Here is an 18,529-nt window from a genome sequence, read left to right on the forward strand (position 1 = left end):
AAGTATGTGTTTGTGTGTGTGTTGGGGGGCGGGGGGAGGATCTGAAGGGATATGTTTGTTTGTTTTGCTTTTTTTTTTAATCTCATAAGAAGAATGAGACTAAAATCCTCCTTTCTAATTATTTTGGTTCCAAACTTCATTTTTTTTTTTTGTTTAAATGGTTCAAAGGGGCACAGTTTTCCCAATTCTTGATAGAAAGCACACAGAGAGTTCCCAAATGTATTTTTAATCACATTTAGTCCTTTTTGAAGTAGATAAAGTTAAAATGTTATATTTTTCCTTCTTAGAGTGAACATTTCAAGATATTAAGTCTTCGAGAAATGACTTCCATTCATTTGGATATCAGATGCCTATATACCCTTCTTATTTGCACAGCATTTGGCTCTACTTTGTCTTCAAATGCTGAGATAAAAGGTAAGCCAAAAATGGAGTAGTTTTAAAATTAGGGATATTAACTGCCTTTTTAACCTACTCTATGAAAGTGCATAACAAGTAGATGGATTGTTATTGGAAATATTTCAGGCAGTCCATACACAAAAGATATGTCCGTACTAGGCAGTCTCATGTATAAGGTAACTGGTGATAACAAACATTTTGTGGGATAAAAGCCAAACTGAAAGACACTTTCCATACCTTTTTGTATAGTCTTGTCTAACAAAGAGGTTAATTATCTGAAACCTCATTGCCTGGTACCCAACTAACTGAAAACTTTCCTTAATTAGTATCCTTAACTTTTAAGACAATTAGATAAATTTTAAAAATACAGAGATTTAAAATAAAATTTTAAAATAATTACAGAATTATTAAATCATGTCTAATGAACTTTTCATTGCAGATGGTAATTAGAACAATGCATTTAACAAAGATTTCTAATCATAAAAATTGAAACAATAGGATTGTCATTTCATCCTCAATGGAAACCTTCTTTATTGGTTCATGGGGGCCCCATTTCAAATCATTATTTGTGCCACCATTTATTTCTGTTGATTCTTTTCCTCACCTCAGTAACTAATATGAAGAGAAGAATTAAACTGAACAACAGGGCAGAAATGAGAGGAAATTATTAGCAGAAAGGCAACATGAGGGAAGTACTAGGTTTGCTAGTAGGTTTAATAAATTCATAGAATAATTTGTTTTTATTGCTTTTTAAATCACCAGATGAGGGAGCCATTTCCTCCCACTGACCCCTCCCTCAAAATACAATGGTCTGCTTCCTGTCATTCTACTCAGCTCCCTGCCACTTTTTCTTGACTCCTTCCAAAGAGTGGCTGTGGTTTGCCATATTCTACAAATAGCTCTGGACTTTAGTTGATTAGAGGATTCAGTTATCCTGAATGGACCAACAAGATCTGCCTGTTTTCCTAATTCTTAAGGCACTTAGCCATGGTAGTCATATTTTTTATTTTTTATCCCCTTTTTTGTGTGCGTCATGATGTTATATACATATGATAAACACTGAGTTAATACTGAATCATTCTTGCTATGAGAGAGATTTATGTAATAAAGTGTTCCCATCCTAGACTAAATTCTGGTCTATATGACCACAGAGATAACGCCACGTTGAATTTCTTATTTCCATGAAAACTTATTACCTAGCTTGGCTAAGTCACATTTTACATATGCAGTTTCTTAAAGAAGGGACAGCTGTATAGCATTAACCTAGATTTTTAAAAACAGCTTTATTGAGATATAATTTACAAGATATAAAACTTACCCTTTTAAAGTATACAGGGCAGTAGTTTTTAGTGTATTGACAAAATTGTGTAGCAGCCTCAACCATCAAATTCCATAATAGTTACATCACCCCCAAAAGAAACCCCAAATCCATTCAGTAGTCACATCTCGTTCTCTCCTCCCTACAGCCTCTGGCAACCACTAATTGATTTTCTGTCTCTACGGATTTGCCTATTCTGATATTTCACACAAATGGAATCATATAAATGTGGTCTTTTGTGGCTGGCTTCTTTCACTTAGCTTAATGTTTTCAAGGTTCATTCACATTTTAGCATGTATCAGTACTTCATTCTTTCTTATGGCTGGAAGATATTCCATTGTATGGATGTATCACAATGTACTTATCCATTCATCAGTTGATGGACATATGGAAATAATCTAGATTTAGCAATCTTTGTCATAAGATACAGGATAAAAATAAAAATATTTTATTGATTTTATTTCAGTTAATCCTCCTCAGGATTTTGAAATAGTGGACCCTGGATATTTAGGTTATCTCTATTTGCAATGGCAACCTCCACTGTCTCTGGATAACTTTAAGGAATGCACAGTAGAATATGAATTAAAATATAGAAACATTGATAGTGCAAGCTGGAAGGTAAGTAAATGCACTTAAAATATTGGAGTGATTATTAGTTTTCTTGTGATTCGTGATGTCAGGGTCTACTTTTATTCCCATATCCTAGTAACTATTTTTAAGATATAAGCTGCATGCTAATGAGAACCTACTGTATAACACCGGGAATTCTAACTTGGTGTTTTGTGGTGACCTAAATGGGAAGGAAATCCAAAAAAGAGGGGATGTATGTATATGTACGGTTGATTCACTTTGCTGGACAGCAGAAAATGACACAGCAGTGTAGAGCAACTATACTCCAGTTAAAAAAAAAAGAAGATTCTTCACAGTTTCACCACATTTTCCTCCTGAATTATCTAGGCATAAAATGACAATTTCTTTATTTGTGTTGGAAGAGTGGGCATTTCAATTATTTCTGAAATACTAATTACAATGTCCATTGCATTAAAGCAGCTTTTGGTTGATTTATGACTGAGATTAAAGTATTGTATCATGGAATAAAAGTTCTTAAGGAAAAAGAAAGATATAAGCTGCATGCCTGCTGCTATTTCCTGTGTATCCTGCTACATTTGTTTTCACCCCACCCAGTATTAAGACTACCATTGGAAGTACAGGAACAAAGAAAACTTGGTCCCGTCGAATATGGACTTGAAGAGTACTTACACATTTTACCATATTTCAAAGTTACTTATATACCTGTATATGGGTCTTATATATGCTACTGGACTATGTGAGCTTTTGCTCTGTAGGAGTCAAGCCTTATTTATCTTTGTACTCTCCCTACAAAACACAGCATGGTTCTTTGCATGTATTGTATTAAGTGCTCAATATTAACTATTTATATAGTCAACAAGTATGTTCATTCAAAGATTTCAGTTGTACAAGGCATTCTGTTACCTTCCTAATTCAGCTAGGTAGTTTCAAGGGACAATTCAAATCAAACATTCATTGTGCAACTTTTTTCTCCAAGCACTCTGCTAGCTCTAGGTATCAGGAATAGAAGGATAAATGATGTATGAATTTAGTCCTTCAGAAGGTCACACTTTGTCTGGCTTCCTTCAGTTACCTCCAGGATTTTATATGATTCCTGAAGAGTTCATGTGATATGTGAAAGGTGATAAATTGTCATGTAATAAGCATATGGTCTGTGAAAATTCTCTCTCAATTTCAACTTGGTTATAGCTCAAGTTCCTCCCATAGAGCCTTTTTTGTCTTCCAGAATTTTTTTTAATGAGATGTTAAGATTCAAATGATCTTATCAAATGATGTAATATGCAGAAGTGAACTCTGCCAGAAATATATCTGGGACATTTTATCAGATACTCATCAGGAATTTATTAGATATTGGGAACTCTTCAGGGTATTAATGACTTTTTAGCCTTATTAATGTGGCTCATGATACCATTATTGTTTCTAAACTTGACTTTGTCTCATCTTTTTATCAAACAGACGATCATTACTAGGAATCTACATTACAAAGATGGGTTTGATCTTAACAAAGGTGTTGAAGCAAAGATACACACACTTCTGCCAGGGCAATGCACAAACGGATCAGAAGTTCAAAGTTCATGGTCAGAAGCTACTTACTGGATATCACCACAAGGTTAAAACAAAGCTCTCTTTTCATATTTAATAGTGTCAGAACAATCTATATGGGAAGTAAGTCCCTTAACCCTTATACATCAGATTATATATTACAATTGAGAATGCTGCACAAAATAGAATCCTTCTTAGGAGTGGGTGACTGGCCTTTTTGAATTCTTTAAATCAGCAAACACATGGGGCAAAACCTACATCTTATTAGGTTAATATAGTTCCCAGTTTGGGGCTCATATTAGTAAATATGCATGTGACTATTTATGTAGGTGCTCAGAGCATCCTAGAATTATTAATTTGGTACTTTTGTAAATGCTTACACTAGTACCAGTAAATAAGCCCTCAAAAGTTTTGATTTTGCATGTTCCACTTACAGTGAAGTGATTTCCAACAACTTCCTTTTGGAATAGTCCTGATTATGTTGATTGCTAAATTAAGCGAAGAGGTCAAAGGAAATGAAATAAAATTGCATAGTTATTTCCCAAATGATTCATCACCATGTCTTTCAAGCATTCACAGTTTATTCATTTCTTAGGAAATCTGGAAACTAAAATTCAGGATATGGATTGTATATATTACAACTGGCAATATTTACTGTGCTTTTGGAAACCTGGCTTGGGTATCCATTTTGATACCGATTACAACTTGTTTTACTGGTAAGTATTTTTATAGTAAGAATTCCATATTAGGAAGATAGCTATCAAAATTAATCCACAGTATAAGTAACTGTATTTTCATTAAATTAAATTCATTATATTTTTTTCAGAGTTGTATTTATGATGAAGTTTATTTACAATTATTTGGGGTTTTCAATGGGAGTAAGTAGGTTTAGGCTGTATCTACTAGAAAGCACTCTATGGGTGATATATGGAATGCAATCTTTGTTTCTGTACTGGATTAAATTTTGTATCTTTTAGATAGATGGAGTTATAACCTAAAAAGTTTTGACATATCTCATATTCTTGCCTTTGGATCCTTTTTCTGACTTGCCTACCTTTGTTAACTGTCACTAAAGCTTTTAAACTTACAACCATCTTGAATCTTCTATCTCCTTCATTCCTTAATTGTTTCATGGTGACATTAATCACCATAATCAACACTGACACTCCTTTGCAAGGTCTCACATCTGTTCTTTACTTCTCATTTCTACTGTAAGAAATGGGAAGTAAAGCTTACCTCATTCCTCATCTGGAGGATTGCCATAGCCTCCCAAATGATGGTCTCTCTGCTTCTAGTCTCTCCCCTTCCTATTAATTCTGCACACTGTAGCCAGATTTATCTTCTTATTCTGCTGTTTTCAAATGCCATTCTTTTGCTCAAAAACCTGCAGTGGACACTCATTGTCTCCAGCATAAAATCTAGGCCATTCAAGTCTCTGCCTCACTGTATCACTGCCTTTCCAACATTACCTTCTACTACCACCAGTGTGAATGTTCTGCTCCATTTAGACCCATATCTACATTTTTTTCTATCCATGTTATGATCTTTTTTTTAAATAAATTTATTTCTTTATTTTATTGGCTGTGTTGCATCTTTTTTGCTGTGCGCAGGCTTTTAGTTGCGGTGAGTGGGGGCTCCTCTTTGTTGTGGTGCGCGGGCTCCTCATTGCCGTGGCTTCTCTTGTTGCGGAGCACAGGCTCTAGGCACGTGGGCTTCAGTAGTTGCAGCACATGGACTCAATAGTTGTGGCTCACGGGCTCTAAAGCGCAGGCTCAATAGTTGTGGTGCATGGGCTTAGTTGCTCCACGGCATGTGGGATCTTCCTGGAGCAGGGATCGAACCCATGTCCTCTGCATTGGCAGGCGGATTCTTAACCACTGTGCCAGCAGGGAAGCCCTATATCCATGTTATGATCTTTTATGCCTTTGTGTGCATTGCAATCTAGAATACCGTCTGACTTTTTCTTTCACTGACCTTTATCCATCATTCAAGACCCATCTGGTATTCAATTTCATTAACCCTTTACTGATTACATTAGCTTTTGTTCAGTTTTTCTCTGAACTATTACTTATTATAGCTCTTAATTACTTATTGTCCAGATGACCTTTACACTTTTGTCATATATGTGTGCTTTGTCTCCTTCTTCTCTTAAATTTTTAAGAGGTTGGTGGGCACAAACTATTTCTGATACTTCTCTTGACTGTCTCTGCTGTGCTATGGCCATAGTAGATCATCACTAACTATTCATTAAATGAATGAACCAAATGATGATAGCATTGGTAAGTTGATAAGTATCAGAACTTATGTATTTTAAATAACAGAAAAAACAAGAGAGGACAAAGCGTTACTCTTTGTGAGTCTCAGGCACAAATTATCATGGTATTTTTCTTTAGAAAATTACAATATATAAGCAATAAGTTATAAGCTATTAACAACCCTGAGTACTGGATTTTAATCCATGTTATGGCATCATTTAACTTAGTGGTCTTGGGCAAGCAATTTCTTGTTTGGGGGTCTCAGTTTCCTCATCTGGAATTGAGTGGGTCATTTTCTAAGGTCTAATTTATTTGTTCATTAATTCAGTAAATATTAAGCAATTATTAAGTGCCAGGCATTGTTCTAGATAAAAAGAAGTATGCATAAGACAGTGCCCCTGCCCTCTTGTATATTGTAGCTCATGTTTAACATAACTTTATCCTCACCTTAGTAAAATAGTGAGGGATAAATATTGACATTTTTAGAGACTGGAAAATAAGGGTACTGTGAGGCTTTCCATTGGCATAAAGTAAATCTATGTAAAGTCAAGCCTAGAACGCAAGTATCCCAAACTCTAATCAGGTGAACTAAACCAGAGACTACAATTTTGCAAACCTGGCCTAAAATAAATACTTGGCATAAAGTGAATTTGGTAGAGTCCAGGTATTTGTACAAGTACCTTATTAGCTGCTACATTGGCCTCATTTCAAAAGGGATTTTGGCTGTTTTTACAGATAATGTCAATTTTGCATTACAAGTTATTCTTTAGGAAAATAAACCGGGCATTTGTTTCTTTGGAAATCAGTAGGGAAATTCCCCCCTAATTCCAAGTAGCTTTAATACTGAAAAGAGGTTAACTTTCAATGATATGGCAACATTTCTTGTCTAGGAGAATGGGAAATTAGATATTTACTTGCCAAACAGCTCCTCTTTTTCTTGAGCCCCTGTTGGCTTCTCTGAGGTTTATCTCTTGATGTGTATTATATCCTCAGAGGATTTTAATTCATTTTATTAAACATAACAGTATTTTGTAGGTCTGCTTTTATTTGTCATCAAAAAATTATTTCCTCTTTAATATTTTAATTTTATATATTTTTATATTTAATTTTTATTTTATATTGGATTATAGTTGATTTACAATGTTGTGTTAGTTTCAAGTGTACAGCAAAGTGATTCAGTTATACATATACATATATCCATTTTTTTTTCAGATTTTTTCCCCATATAGGTTATTACACAATATTGAGAAATTGAAGTTATGTGAACCACAAGCCAAGGAAAGTCTGGAGCCCCCAGAAGCAGGGAGAGCAAGCAAAGATTCTCTCCTAGAATCTTCAGACACCCTGACTTTGCTTCTTGCTTCCAGAACTAAAAGAAAATAGTTTTTTTCTTATTGAAATATAATTGACATAGAACATTGTACTAGCTTCATGTAGACAACACAATGATTTCATATTTGTAAATATTGTAAAATAATCACCAAAGTAACAATAACTAGTATCAGTCATCATACATAATTTTTTTTTATGTGAGGAGAACTACTAACATTTACTTTCTTAGCAACTTTCAAATATGTAATATGCTATTATTAACTATAGCCACCACGCTGTACATTACATTCTCATAAAAAAAAATTCCATTGTATATATGTACCACATATTCTTTATCCATTCATCTGTCGATGGACATTTAGGTTGCTTCCATGTCTTGGCTCCTGTAAATAGTGCTGCTATGAACTTTGGGGTCCATGTATCTTTTCAAGTTAGTTTTCTCCGGCTATACGCCCAGGAGTGGGATTACTGGATCATATGGCTGTTCTAATTTTAGTTTTTTTTAAGGAACCTCCATACTGTTCTCCATAGTGGCTATTCAAATTTACATTCCCACCAACAGTTGTAAGAGGGTTCCCTTTATTCCACACCCTCTCCAGCATTTATTGTTTGTAGACTTTTTGATGATGGCCATTGTGACTGGTGTGAGGTGATACCTCATTGTAGTTTTGTAGCAATTTTGAGCATCTTTGCATGTGCTTTTTGGTCATCTTATAAGTCTGCTTTTAAATCTCCACTCTTTTAATAAGTTCTCCAGTACCATATAAAAAAAGCAGTATCGTTCAGGTTTATCAATATAAACCCCATGTTTTCTTAATAGTAATCTTATTCTTTGATTCACAAATCCTGTTGCAGAGTCACCATAACCTAAGTATATGAATAACAATTCTTGCCTTATATCTGAGGTTTTGTAAAGACTCCCATCAGATTGTAAGCTCTGTAAAATTATGGTCTATGTCTACTTTCCTTATGGTTGGTAGCCCTAGCACTTACAATAGGATCTGGCACATAGTTGGTGCTCAATGAATATTGTGTGTTATTAAATGATTTTCTATTTACCTGGTATCTTAAAATAATTGAAAATTGAGCACCGTGCTCCTAGAAGATATTGATAAACTTAATTCTTACAACACTTCTTTTTACAGGTATGAGGGCTTGGACCATGCATTACAGTGTGCCGATTACATCAAGGCTAATGGAAAAAACATTGGATGCAGGTTTCCCTACTTGGAGTCATCAGACTATAAAGATTTCTACGTCTGTGTTAATGGATCATCCGAATCCCAATTTATCAGACCCAGCTATTTCATTTTTCAGCTTCACAATATAGGTGAGGTAAACAGCTTCAAAATATTTCTAGTTAAGGCCATTTACAACCAACCTCATGGAAGAGAAGAGACAGAGAGAGATAGAGATAGAGATAAAGAGATACCTACAGAAATGCAAAGCCAGAAAACTGGGGACCAACAGGGTACAAGGATGCACAGATTCAATATAAAAGTATGGAAGATAAGGAATTGAATGAATATAAAGTATCATTTTCATTTAGAACTCACAATTTGTTTCCCAGCTTCAGAAGCTGTCTGCTATAAAGTATTTTTGTCTAGTGTTAGTGATGGGGTAATTATGGAATCACTTATTCCCAGGCCTCAATAGGCAAATGGTTGGATATTTTCTGAGTCTGTGTTCTCAGTCCGAACAGTTATGAGAATGATAGGTTCTAGAGTCAGCCATACCTGGGTCTGAATCTTGAATTTACCACTTTCTAGCTGTATGACTTTGGGCAAGTTACTTTTAACATGTTTCAGTTTCCTTATCAGTAAAATGAAGATAATAGAGGACCACCTGATAGATTTATTGTGAGACGTGAATAAGTTTGTGATGTAACATTCCTGGTTCACTGCCTGACACATCATAAGCTCAATAAGAATTAGCTATTAATAAAAATAGTAGGAGTAATTTGTTGTGGTAGTTGTTTCTAATGCTATAAAATGGAAAAATGACTGCAATGATTTGAATCATCTAACTTTTCTCTTGGACTTAAATATTTGTCAATATGTGATTTATCAAAAAATTAGTTCCCAAAATAACCAAGTTTCTTGATAAATTAGTCTTGGTTGGCAAGCAGCTTTGATTTTAATTCACATTATAGAGAATAGTCTTGAGCCATGTAATTTATCCTGGAGGCTTCTGTTAGTAGGTGTCCCTAGCTTTTGGTAAGGGCCACTGCTAAACTTCAATAACTTCCATGTTGAAATTGTTTCCTTTTGCTTTTCAGTTAAACCTTTGCCACCAGACTATCTTAGTCTTACTGTAAAGAATTCAGAGGAAATTAACCTGAAATGGAACATTCCCAAAGGACCCATTCCAGCAAAGTGTTTCATTTATGAAATTGAGTTCACAGAAGATGAAGCTGCCTGGGTGGTATGAATATTGCATTTATTTGAGAAAATCATAAACATAACCTTTTAAATAAAATGGCAAACATAAGAACCAAAGTCAGTTGCTATCCACATGAAGAACAGAACATGACATGTAACTTAGTTTAGCTTCCAGAAAACCAAATAATCAAATAATCTAGTAGACAAAAAAAAGATGCTTGCAGTCTGAAAGTATTATCAATTATACCAATTTTAAAGCTGCATAGGTCCTTAGAGATAATCTAGTCACTTGTTTCCAATATTGTGTCAAAAAACTAAAGTTGTCAAGCGCATGCATAAGATGGATTGTGAAGAGGCCTCGTGTAAAAAGAAAAGAAAACAAAAAGCACAAACAAACATAAAAACCACTTCTTGAAGAGCAACTATCGGGTCAAAAACAGAGTAGAGCCTGGCAGGGCTACCAGAGAATTGCTTGTAGCAGGGAACAGAGGCTGACTGGGGAAGTAAGCAATGGTAATGTGGTGATGCCTTTAGCCCCACATTGTTATATGTTAATTTTATTCATTGGTTTCCAACTTAGGGAGTGGTGGAGACAAGTAGGTGAGCCATTAGTTCTAATCAATTCATTTCACATACAGATGAGAAAACTGGGAGTTGAATAGATTTACAAGTCCCAAGGGAAGTGAATTGACTTACAATCAAATTATACAGCTAGAACTAGAATCCAGATCTTATTCCCAGTTCACTTTAACCTACATTACATTATGCTGGCTCCTAAGAAAAGTCACAGCAAAAGAAAAGCTGTTTTTTTGGATGAGAAACACTCTTCAGCTCTTTGAAATGCAAAATTGAAGTAATCACTTCAGTGATTTTTTTGTTTATTTTGAGATCTATCCAGCCTTGTAGATTCTCATATTGGAAGGGGTAGTTTCATGCCAAGCCTTGAGCACTGTTATACTGGTCTTATGATGGTTAACCAAAGTAAGAATAAGGGAAAAAACAAGCTTTGTTTGTATGAACTCTATAGTTTCCATAGAAACAGCATTCACGTGATGACTCTTTTTTGCTAATTCAGTATATATAGCATTTTCCAATTTATGGAATCTGGGGAATTTGACACTAATCCAAAATGGGTGTCATACACACCAAAACTACCTAGGAATTTTGCCCTGTCACACATTGCCTTTACTACTAGTAATCTATTAACACTATAAAAAAATTTAAATGTAAATAAGGAAGAAAAATGAAAAATAAAACACCGTACAGAGAGATGACCACTGTTAGGATTTTGGTATATACCTTTGTAGTCATTTGATGCATTTATTTCATGTAACAAAACCCACTTTGAAAATGACAAATCAAATGGGGTATGGCTAGCTGCACTTAGATCAAATAATGATATCTTATTTTTTCCTTGGCTTTCAGACTACCACGGTTGAAAATGAAATATACATCACAAGAACATCAAATGAAAGCCACCGATTATGCTTTTTAGTAAGAAGCAAATTGAATATTTATTGCTCAGATGATGGAATATGGAGTGAGTGGAGTGAAGAACAATGCTGGACAGGTATAAGATAAAAGAACAGTAACTAGAGTATTTCTAGCACTGTTTGAGGAAGAAGATGCCTTCCTGAAAATCATAGGTCACTACAGTTCAGTGACACTGTTATCAAGATCATAGGGTCAACTCTTAATGTTTTTTAATTGAAGTATAGTTTATTGAAGTGTAAGTTATAGGTATACAATATAGTAATTCACAATTTTTGAAGGTTATACTCCATTTATAGTTATTATAGAATATTGGCTATATTCCCTATTTTTAGAGATGTCTATAACATTAATTGAGCTGTGTCTTTTCAACATTGCAAGATTTAATAGATTTTGTTTGATTCTTCCTACTTTCATTTGACAAACTAATCTTACGTGTTTTGCTTTGATTTTACTAGTAGACTACTTTCCAATGGTAGTTTCAGCTCCAAAGTGTGGAGGTACTATTCTTGAGCTTCTTATATACTAACTAGATGTTAACCAAATCTCTGTGTATTAGTACCAACTGTAGTCGTATGTTTACTCTGAAGTGTTACTTACGAGCATATATGTATTTTATCAGAATCTTGACATAATTATATGCCTTCTTTATATGGTTTTGAGAAACTATATGCTCATTATTCAAGTTTTTTATAGTCTGTGCCTCTTCCCCATTGAGATTTAAAGGAATCCATTTATATAAACTTAGAAAGGAAAAATAATCATAAAATATGTTGATATAGTTATTGAAGAAAATATATTAAAAAAGAAAACTATTTTGGTAACTCTTTGCTAGCAAAATAATTTTCTCTCAGTGTATTTTGTAATTATGGAAGTCAAATGCTCTTGCATATAGTCTATAAGCAGAGAAGATAAGTTAGCAGTCACTTCAGTCAAACATAGATTTATGGAAAATCTAATGTTCAGTTCTAACTAGTTTAACTAAGAGTCTTGTATAGTTCAATTATCAACATTCTTGTTTTTCTGACTGTCGGTAAAGAGAATATGCTAGTTCTTTGGGGAAGCCTATTTTAATCAATATTTTCCTATGCTTTCAATTTTCAAGAGAACAGAAATCTTAAAGCAAAGATAGGTAGCATACGCTCATTTTTGAATGTCTGGTACGGCACCTAATGAATATTTTTCTAATTAATATGTCACCATTAGTAAAATGCACATTTCGTTCACTTCCAACACTGATTTAAAGTGACTTATGATAAAAGACATGTTTAAATTAAATATGTTTGGGATTGACATGTACACACTGCTATCTCTAAAATAAATAACCAGCAACGACCTACTGTATAGCACAGGGAACTCTGCTCAATACTCTGTAATAACCTAAATGGGAAAAGAATTTGAAAAAGAATAGATACGTGTATATGTATAACTGAATCACTTTGCTGTACACCTGAAACTAACACAACATTGTTAATCGACTATACTCCAATATAAAATAAAAAATTCAAAAAGAAAATAAACTTTCACAGAAGACAAAAATAGCAATATAAACTAAAAAACCTTGAGAATGAGGCAACATATTATTGTACTTCACAGTATACTAGCTTTATCAATAGAAGATATTAATAATTGTTTGAAATTGAAGAAAATTAACTCAGCATTGCTCTTTCACATAAAAGTGTATAAATACATATACAGATATGGATACAAACATAATGGCATTTCTATCAATCATTTATCTCCTTTTATGTTCCATTATAATAGAGTTTGTGTTTGACTGTTATCTCCCTATTAATATAGTGGTATCATTGTTCTCTTTCATTTATCAAACATTTATTAAGCACTTACTATGTGTCAGACTTTTTTTTCAGGCACTGGAGATACAGCAGTAAAAAAAAAATCCTTGTCCTCGTGGAATTTTTATTTCATTCCCAAGTTGAGTAGAGATAGACAATAAATAAAGAAGCCAAATATATAATCACTAAGGGCTATGGAGAAAAAATAGGCAGAGAGAGAGGAAGAACTCAATTAACTAAAGATATATGGAATCAGAAAGAACAATTACTTGTTCTATGTTTTTCGTTTTTGTCACTAATATAAGAAATCTGGAGACTCTGTGGAACTGATATTGAGAAAGCCATGCCCTGAATTATATCTTGTTATTATTCAATGCATGGTTTAAAGTAGACACAGTGAATTTTTACCCATATCCTCAAAATATACATCCCTTCATACATCCTTTCATACAATCTTTTCTTTTAAATTGAAGAATAATTGATTTACAATGTTGTTTTTTTAGTTTTTTGGCTTTGTTTTTTAATATACAATCTTAACCATGTTATTGATGACAGATTTCTTTGCCCTGATGGATATCTCTTGGTAGAATTTTAATAAATTTCAGATTAAGAACAACAACTTTCCTGAGATGCGTGTGATCTTAGTTCTTTTGGACATTTCTTATTGGATGTTTTTATTATAGAAAAATAGCACAATAATTTTTTTTGGAAATGATAATAAGATTAACTGTACTGGAATGTCACGAAGGAAGCCTGTTTCCCCACTGTTAATTTTGCATGCCAAAAAACATACATTATTAGTCATGTCTCTGGATTATATCCTTGCAATTCTTAACTGAATTGAGCCTATGAATTTGACCGGTAATTTTCTAGTACAAAATAAGATCCTAAGGGAACAGGACAAAGAAAAAGGTGGGGTTGGAGGTAGGTTTGAGTATAGGTATAGGCCTAGGATTCAACATGTTCCATAGTATTTCAAAATATGTGGGAGATACTAGTTTTTTTTTTTTTAGGCTCTTTATTGGAATATAATTGCTTTACACTCTTGTACCAGTTTTTGAGGTATACCAAAGTCAATCAGCTGTATTTATACACATATCCCCATATTCCCTCCCTCCCGCGACTCCCCCCGCCCCCCGTCCCAGACCTCTAAGGCATCACCCATCATCGAGTTGATCTCCCTTTGTTATACAGCAACTTCCCACTGGCTGAGATACTAGTTTTAGAAGGACAAGCTTTGTGTACTTTTTAAGTTTGTGTAGTGATTGCTCATTTCTTGCTATGCAGAAGAACCATTAAAACTTCATCCCTAAAAAAATGAAAAGGAAAACCTCATCTCTTTAGTCTCCAGAATGTGAGACAACTTTAAAAACATGACCTTTAAAGACTAGCTCCATTATTTGCACTGAGACTTTTATTGAAGACCAGCTTTCACTCACTACATCATTGTATGATATAATGTAAACATTTGACTTATTGAGAATTGAGATATACAAGGCATGTTTATCTAATCACTTGGCTAATATTTTATCATTTTGTTATGAAAACTTCACAAGGTCAAATTGTAAACAAAATCATATAAGAAAATAAGAATGGGCCTTTAGGTAGTTATTTTTCTAAGCAAAGTGAAGATCTGTCAAAGTTCAGTAAAGTAGTTGTTCTATAAAAAACTGCACAAATGAAAGGAATGCTATACTCAAACATGATGTACAGGCAAATATGGCAGAAGTTGGCAAGTTTAACTTCTTCACCATTTACTAGTTTATTTATAAAATAATTCAGTTTTAAAAATAATACACATCTAACCCTTCTTCTTTTTTGTGATTTTAATCCCAGGTGAAATACGGAAGGCAACCTTAATGTTTTTCTTGGTACCATTTGCTATTGTCTCATTCTTTGTTTTGTTAACAACTTGTCTGCTTTTGTATAAGCAAAAAAGTGTACTGAAAATGGTAAGTTGTATAACATTACAATGCTTGGTCTGAGATAGTAGATAAAAAATATTTTGCATTTAGAACTGATGGACCTACATTTTATAATTTTGCCTGTACACTGTGAGCGTATAATGATGTTGTATAGACTATGATGATGTCTTCTGAAAGTACAGCAATTTAAAATATTAACCCTAATAAGCTACATTTTGAGGTGGGTTTACTTTCAATGAAGTATAGGAATAATGCTTTAGAACATGAAACACTGTTTACCTCTAGATAAGGGGAAAATATGAGAATTACAGGAGAAAAGCAGGATTGGGGAAAGGAAAGAGTGACTTACAAGTGCACATAGACTGAGATATACTACTAGTGTGCCATAGGCAAAAGATCACAAAGATTAACAAAACTTGGTGTGTACCCTCCAAGAGTTCATACTCTAGTTGGAGAAGCTAGAATCTATACAAAAAATATGACCTGCATTATGAGCTGATATTAGCTGAATGCTATTTGATTTACACAGATAATGCCATAGAATTTCAGAAGATGGAGTGACCACTATGAATTGGTGAGCTTTAAGGAGGAGGTGTGACTTGGAGAAAAAATATCTTAATGCCAAGTCTTTTTTTTGGGGGGGGGGTGGTACACCAAGTTCAATCATCTGGGTTTTTATTTATTTATTTATTTATTTTTTTTTTCCGGGGGTACACCAGGTTCAATCATCTGTTTTTATACACATATCCCCGTATTCCCTCCCTTCCTTGACTCCCCCGCCTCGAGTCCCCCCACCCTCCCCGCCCCAGTCCTCTAAGGCATCTTCCATCCTCGAGTTGGACTCCCTTTGTTATACAACAACTTCCCATTGACTATCTATTTTACAGTTGGTAGTATACATATGTCTGTGCTACTCTCTCGCTTCGTCTCAGCTTCCCCTTCACCCCCCGCCCCCTCCCAAACCTCGAGTTCTCCAGTCCATTCTCTGTATCTGCGTCCTTGTTCTTGTCACTGAGTTCATCAGTACCATTTTTATATTCCGTATATGTGAGTTAGCATACAATATTTGTCTTTCTCTTTCTGACTTACTTCACTCTGTATGACAGACTCTAGGTCTATCCACCTCATGACATATAGCTCCATTGCATCACTTTTTATAGCTGAGTAATATTCCATTGTGTATATATGCCACATCTTCTTTATCCATTCATTTGTTGATGGGCATTTCGGTTGCTTCCATGTCCTGGCTATTGTAAATAGTGCTGCAACAAACATTATGGTACATGTTTCTTTTGGGATTATGGTTTTCTTTGGGTATATGCCCAGGAGTGGGATGACTGGATCATATGGGAGTTCTATTTGTAGCTTTTTAAGGAACCTCCAAATGGTTTTCCATAGTGGCTGTACCAACTTACATTCCCACCAACAGTGCAGGAGAGTTCCCTTTTCTCCACACCCTCTCCAACATTTGTGGTTTCCAGATTTTGTGATGATGGCCATTCTGAGCGGTGTGAGGTGATACCTCATTGTGGCTTTGACTTGCATTTCTCTGATGATGAGTGATGTTGAGCATCTTTTCATGTGTGTGTTGGCCATCTGTATGTCTTCTTTGGAGAAATGTCTATTTAGGTCTTCTGCCCATTTGTGGATTAATGCCAAGTCTTTTAAAGATAAAGAGAAATGTGAATGTGTATGAAATGTTTTGCTTTATTTCTCTGCTAAAAGCTTTTTTGTCTATTTCTCTGAATTATTAATCTAAGTGAAATAGTTTGTGTTATTAATGACTGTTAATAATGGAGCTTTTCTTAATTGCAGATTTTTCTGAACAAAAAAGAAGCCTTTTCTTATCCAGAGACACACTGCTGACTCAATAAATTCCAGGCTTATGGCAAAATGTTAAATAAGAGTCTTATCAAACTGAATTTTTCCCTAAAAGTTGAATAAATCTTATTTTGAAAGCATTGTTGTGTTTAAATAGGTATTAGATTATTAAAATCCTCAACTAGTAGCAAATTTTCTGAGTTCTATTAACAGATATTTTTGTTAAAAAACAAAGTTCAACCAATTAAATTGAAGATCTAATTGACTTCATTAGATGATTTATGAATCAGGCAGTATCCCATCCAGCAACTAGAAGGGTGCTCCGAGGGGTTGTACAAAATAGGTTTTTATAAGAAGAAGGATGGGGCAAGGGACCTATTAGCAAAAGGAAAAAAAAAAAAAGATTATTTTTAGGCCAAGACATCTTCTTTTTTGAAGAAGAAGGAAAAGGAAAGGGTTTTATCATGCAGATTGCCCCTTCTTCCTCTGAGGGGATGTAGAGGGTCCATGTGGCAGATAACCTCATTGGTGCTGACCAGAAAATTTCAGACTGGTTGATTAAGATTACATTTCTGGTGAAGGTCAAAACTGCAGTTAGGTTAGTTATTAAATCTAGGTTTGGTATCATGGGCTTTAGCACAAGTTATGCCTTTTGGGGCCTGTTGTTTTTCTCTTTAACATTCCTCAATCCAAGATGAGAATGACGCATGTAGAAAAGTCAAGGGGTGGGTCAGAATCTAATCTGTGATGTAGTCATAAAACAATGTGATTTTGCGATTTGCACTGAGCCATAGAGATATTATCAAATCGTGGAAGATGAGATTCTAGTTTTTTTTTAAAATTGCACTTGGGATGAAAGTATTCACCATGAGTAAGATTGTTTGGCTTTAAAAATAGCCTGTGGAGGGGATTAATAAGCAGCAAGAAGTTTTAATACATTCAGCAAAAGGTTGGAAGAATGCAGTGCTTAATAGGCTAAAAATAATGAAATGACTAGAGATTATATATATTTGAAATATTCAGATGTCACAAACTACACAACACAAGCTTGAGAGTTTCCTATCTAGTTGGCAGGCGGTATTTCCTACTTTCTGATGGTGTAATTTTTTTTTTATTAGTTCAGAGGCCAAAAGGCACAAGCCTTTGAAATCAGAAGCCTTTTCAAAGTACATGCAACCTTCAGACTAATTGACAATTGACTTCTAGGAGCAGATGTGGCAACCTAGGTATAGACAGTTACTTTAAAATTTAGAGAATAATGACCTACAGATTACAGTCAAGTTTTAATTTGAATCAATGGTTTTACTCTGTGGTCCACAGACCAATAGAGTGGGCATTAGCCAGGAGCTTATTAGAAGAAATGCAGAATCTCAGACCCCAACCCAGACCTACTCAATTAGCAGTCTGCATTTTAACAACATCCCCAGGTGATTCATTTGCACATTCAATTTGAAAAACACTAATATACTGCAGTATTCTAGAATGAAAAAGACTAAAATAATATGGTGGAGAGGTAAGCCCATGGGCAGACTGACTACAGCTTGGACTATCATTGGCACTGGTCATCTATCTATAAAAGGGGAAAAGAGAGCTAAAACTGAGATGTAAACCAGAATACCATCCTCTACTATCACTTGTAATCAATGATAGGATGCACCACCATTTCCTTAAGTAGACCTAT

At 34.5% G+C, this 18,529-nt stretch overlaps 1 protein-coding gene across 1 annotated transcript; it reads left to right on the forward strand.

The window, feature by feature from the left end:
• The first annotated feature begins 310 nt into the window (after positions 1 to 310).
• IL13RA2 (interleukin 13 receptor subunit alpha 2) lies at positions 311 to 16,917 on the forward strand. The gene is made up of 9 exons (XM_057719079.1): positions 311 to 414; positions 2,181 to 2,332; positions 3,761 to 3,914; positions 4,443 to 4,563; positions 8,580 to 8,764; positions 9,713 to 9,858; positions 11,241 to 11,385; positions 14,939 to 15,054; positions 16,843 to 16,917. The coding sequence occupies exons 1-9, from the start codon at positions 321 to 323 to the stop codon at positions 16,891 to 16,893; spliced, it is 1,164 nt and encodes a 387-aa protein (XP_057575062.1). The 5' UTR covers positions 311 to 320; the 3' UTR covers positions 16,894 to 16,917.
• Positions 16,918 to 18,529: the final 1,612 nt, after the last annotated feature.

The sequence above is a fragment of the Hippopotamus amphibius genome, chromosome X, assembly GCF_030028045.1.
Source record: "Hippopotamus amphibius kiboko isolate mHipAmp2 chromosome X, mHipAmp2.hap2, whole genome shotgun sequence".
Lineage (NCBI taxonomy): Eukaryota > Metazoa > Chordata > Mammalia > Artiodactyla > Hippopotamidae > Hippopotamus > Hippopotamus amphibius.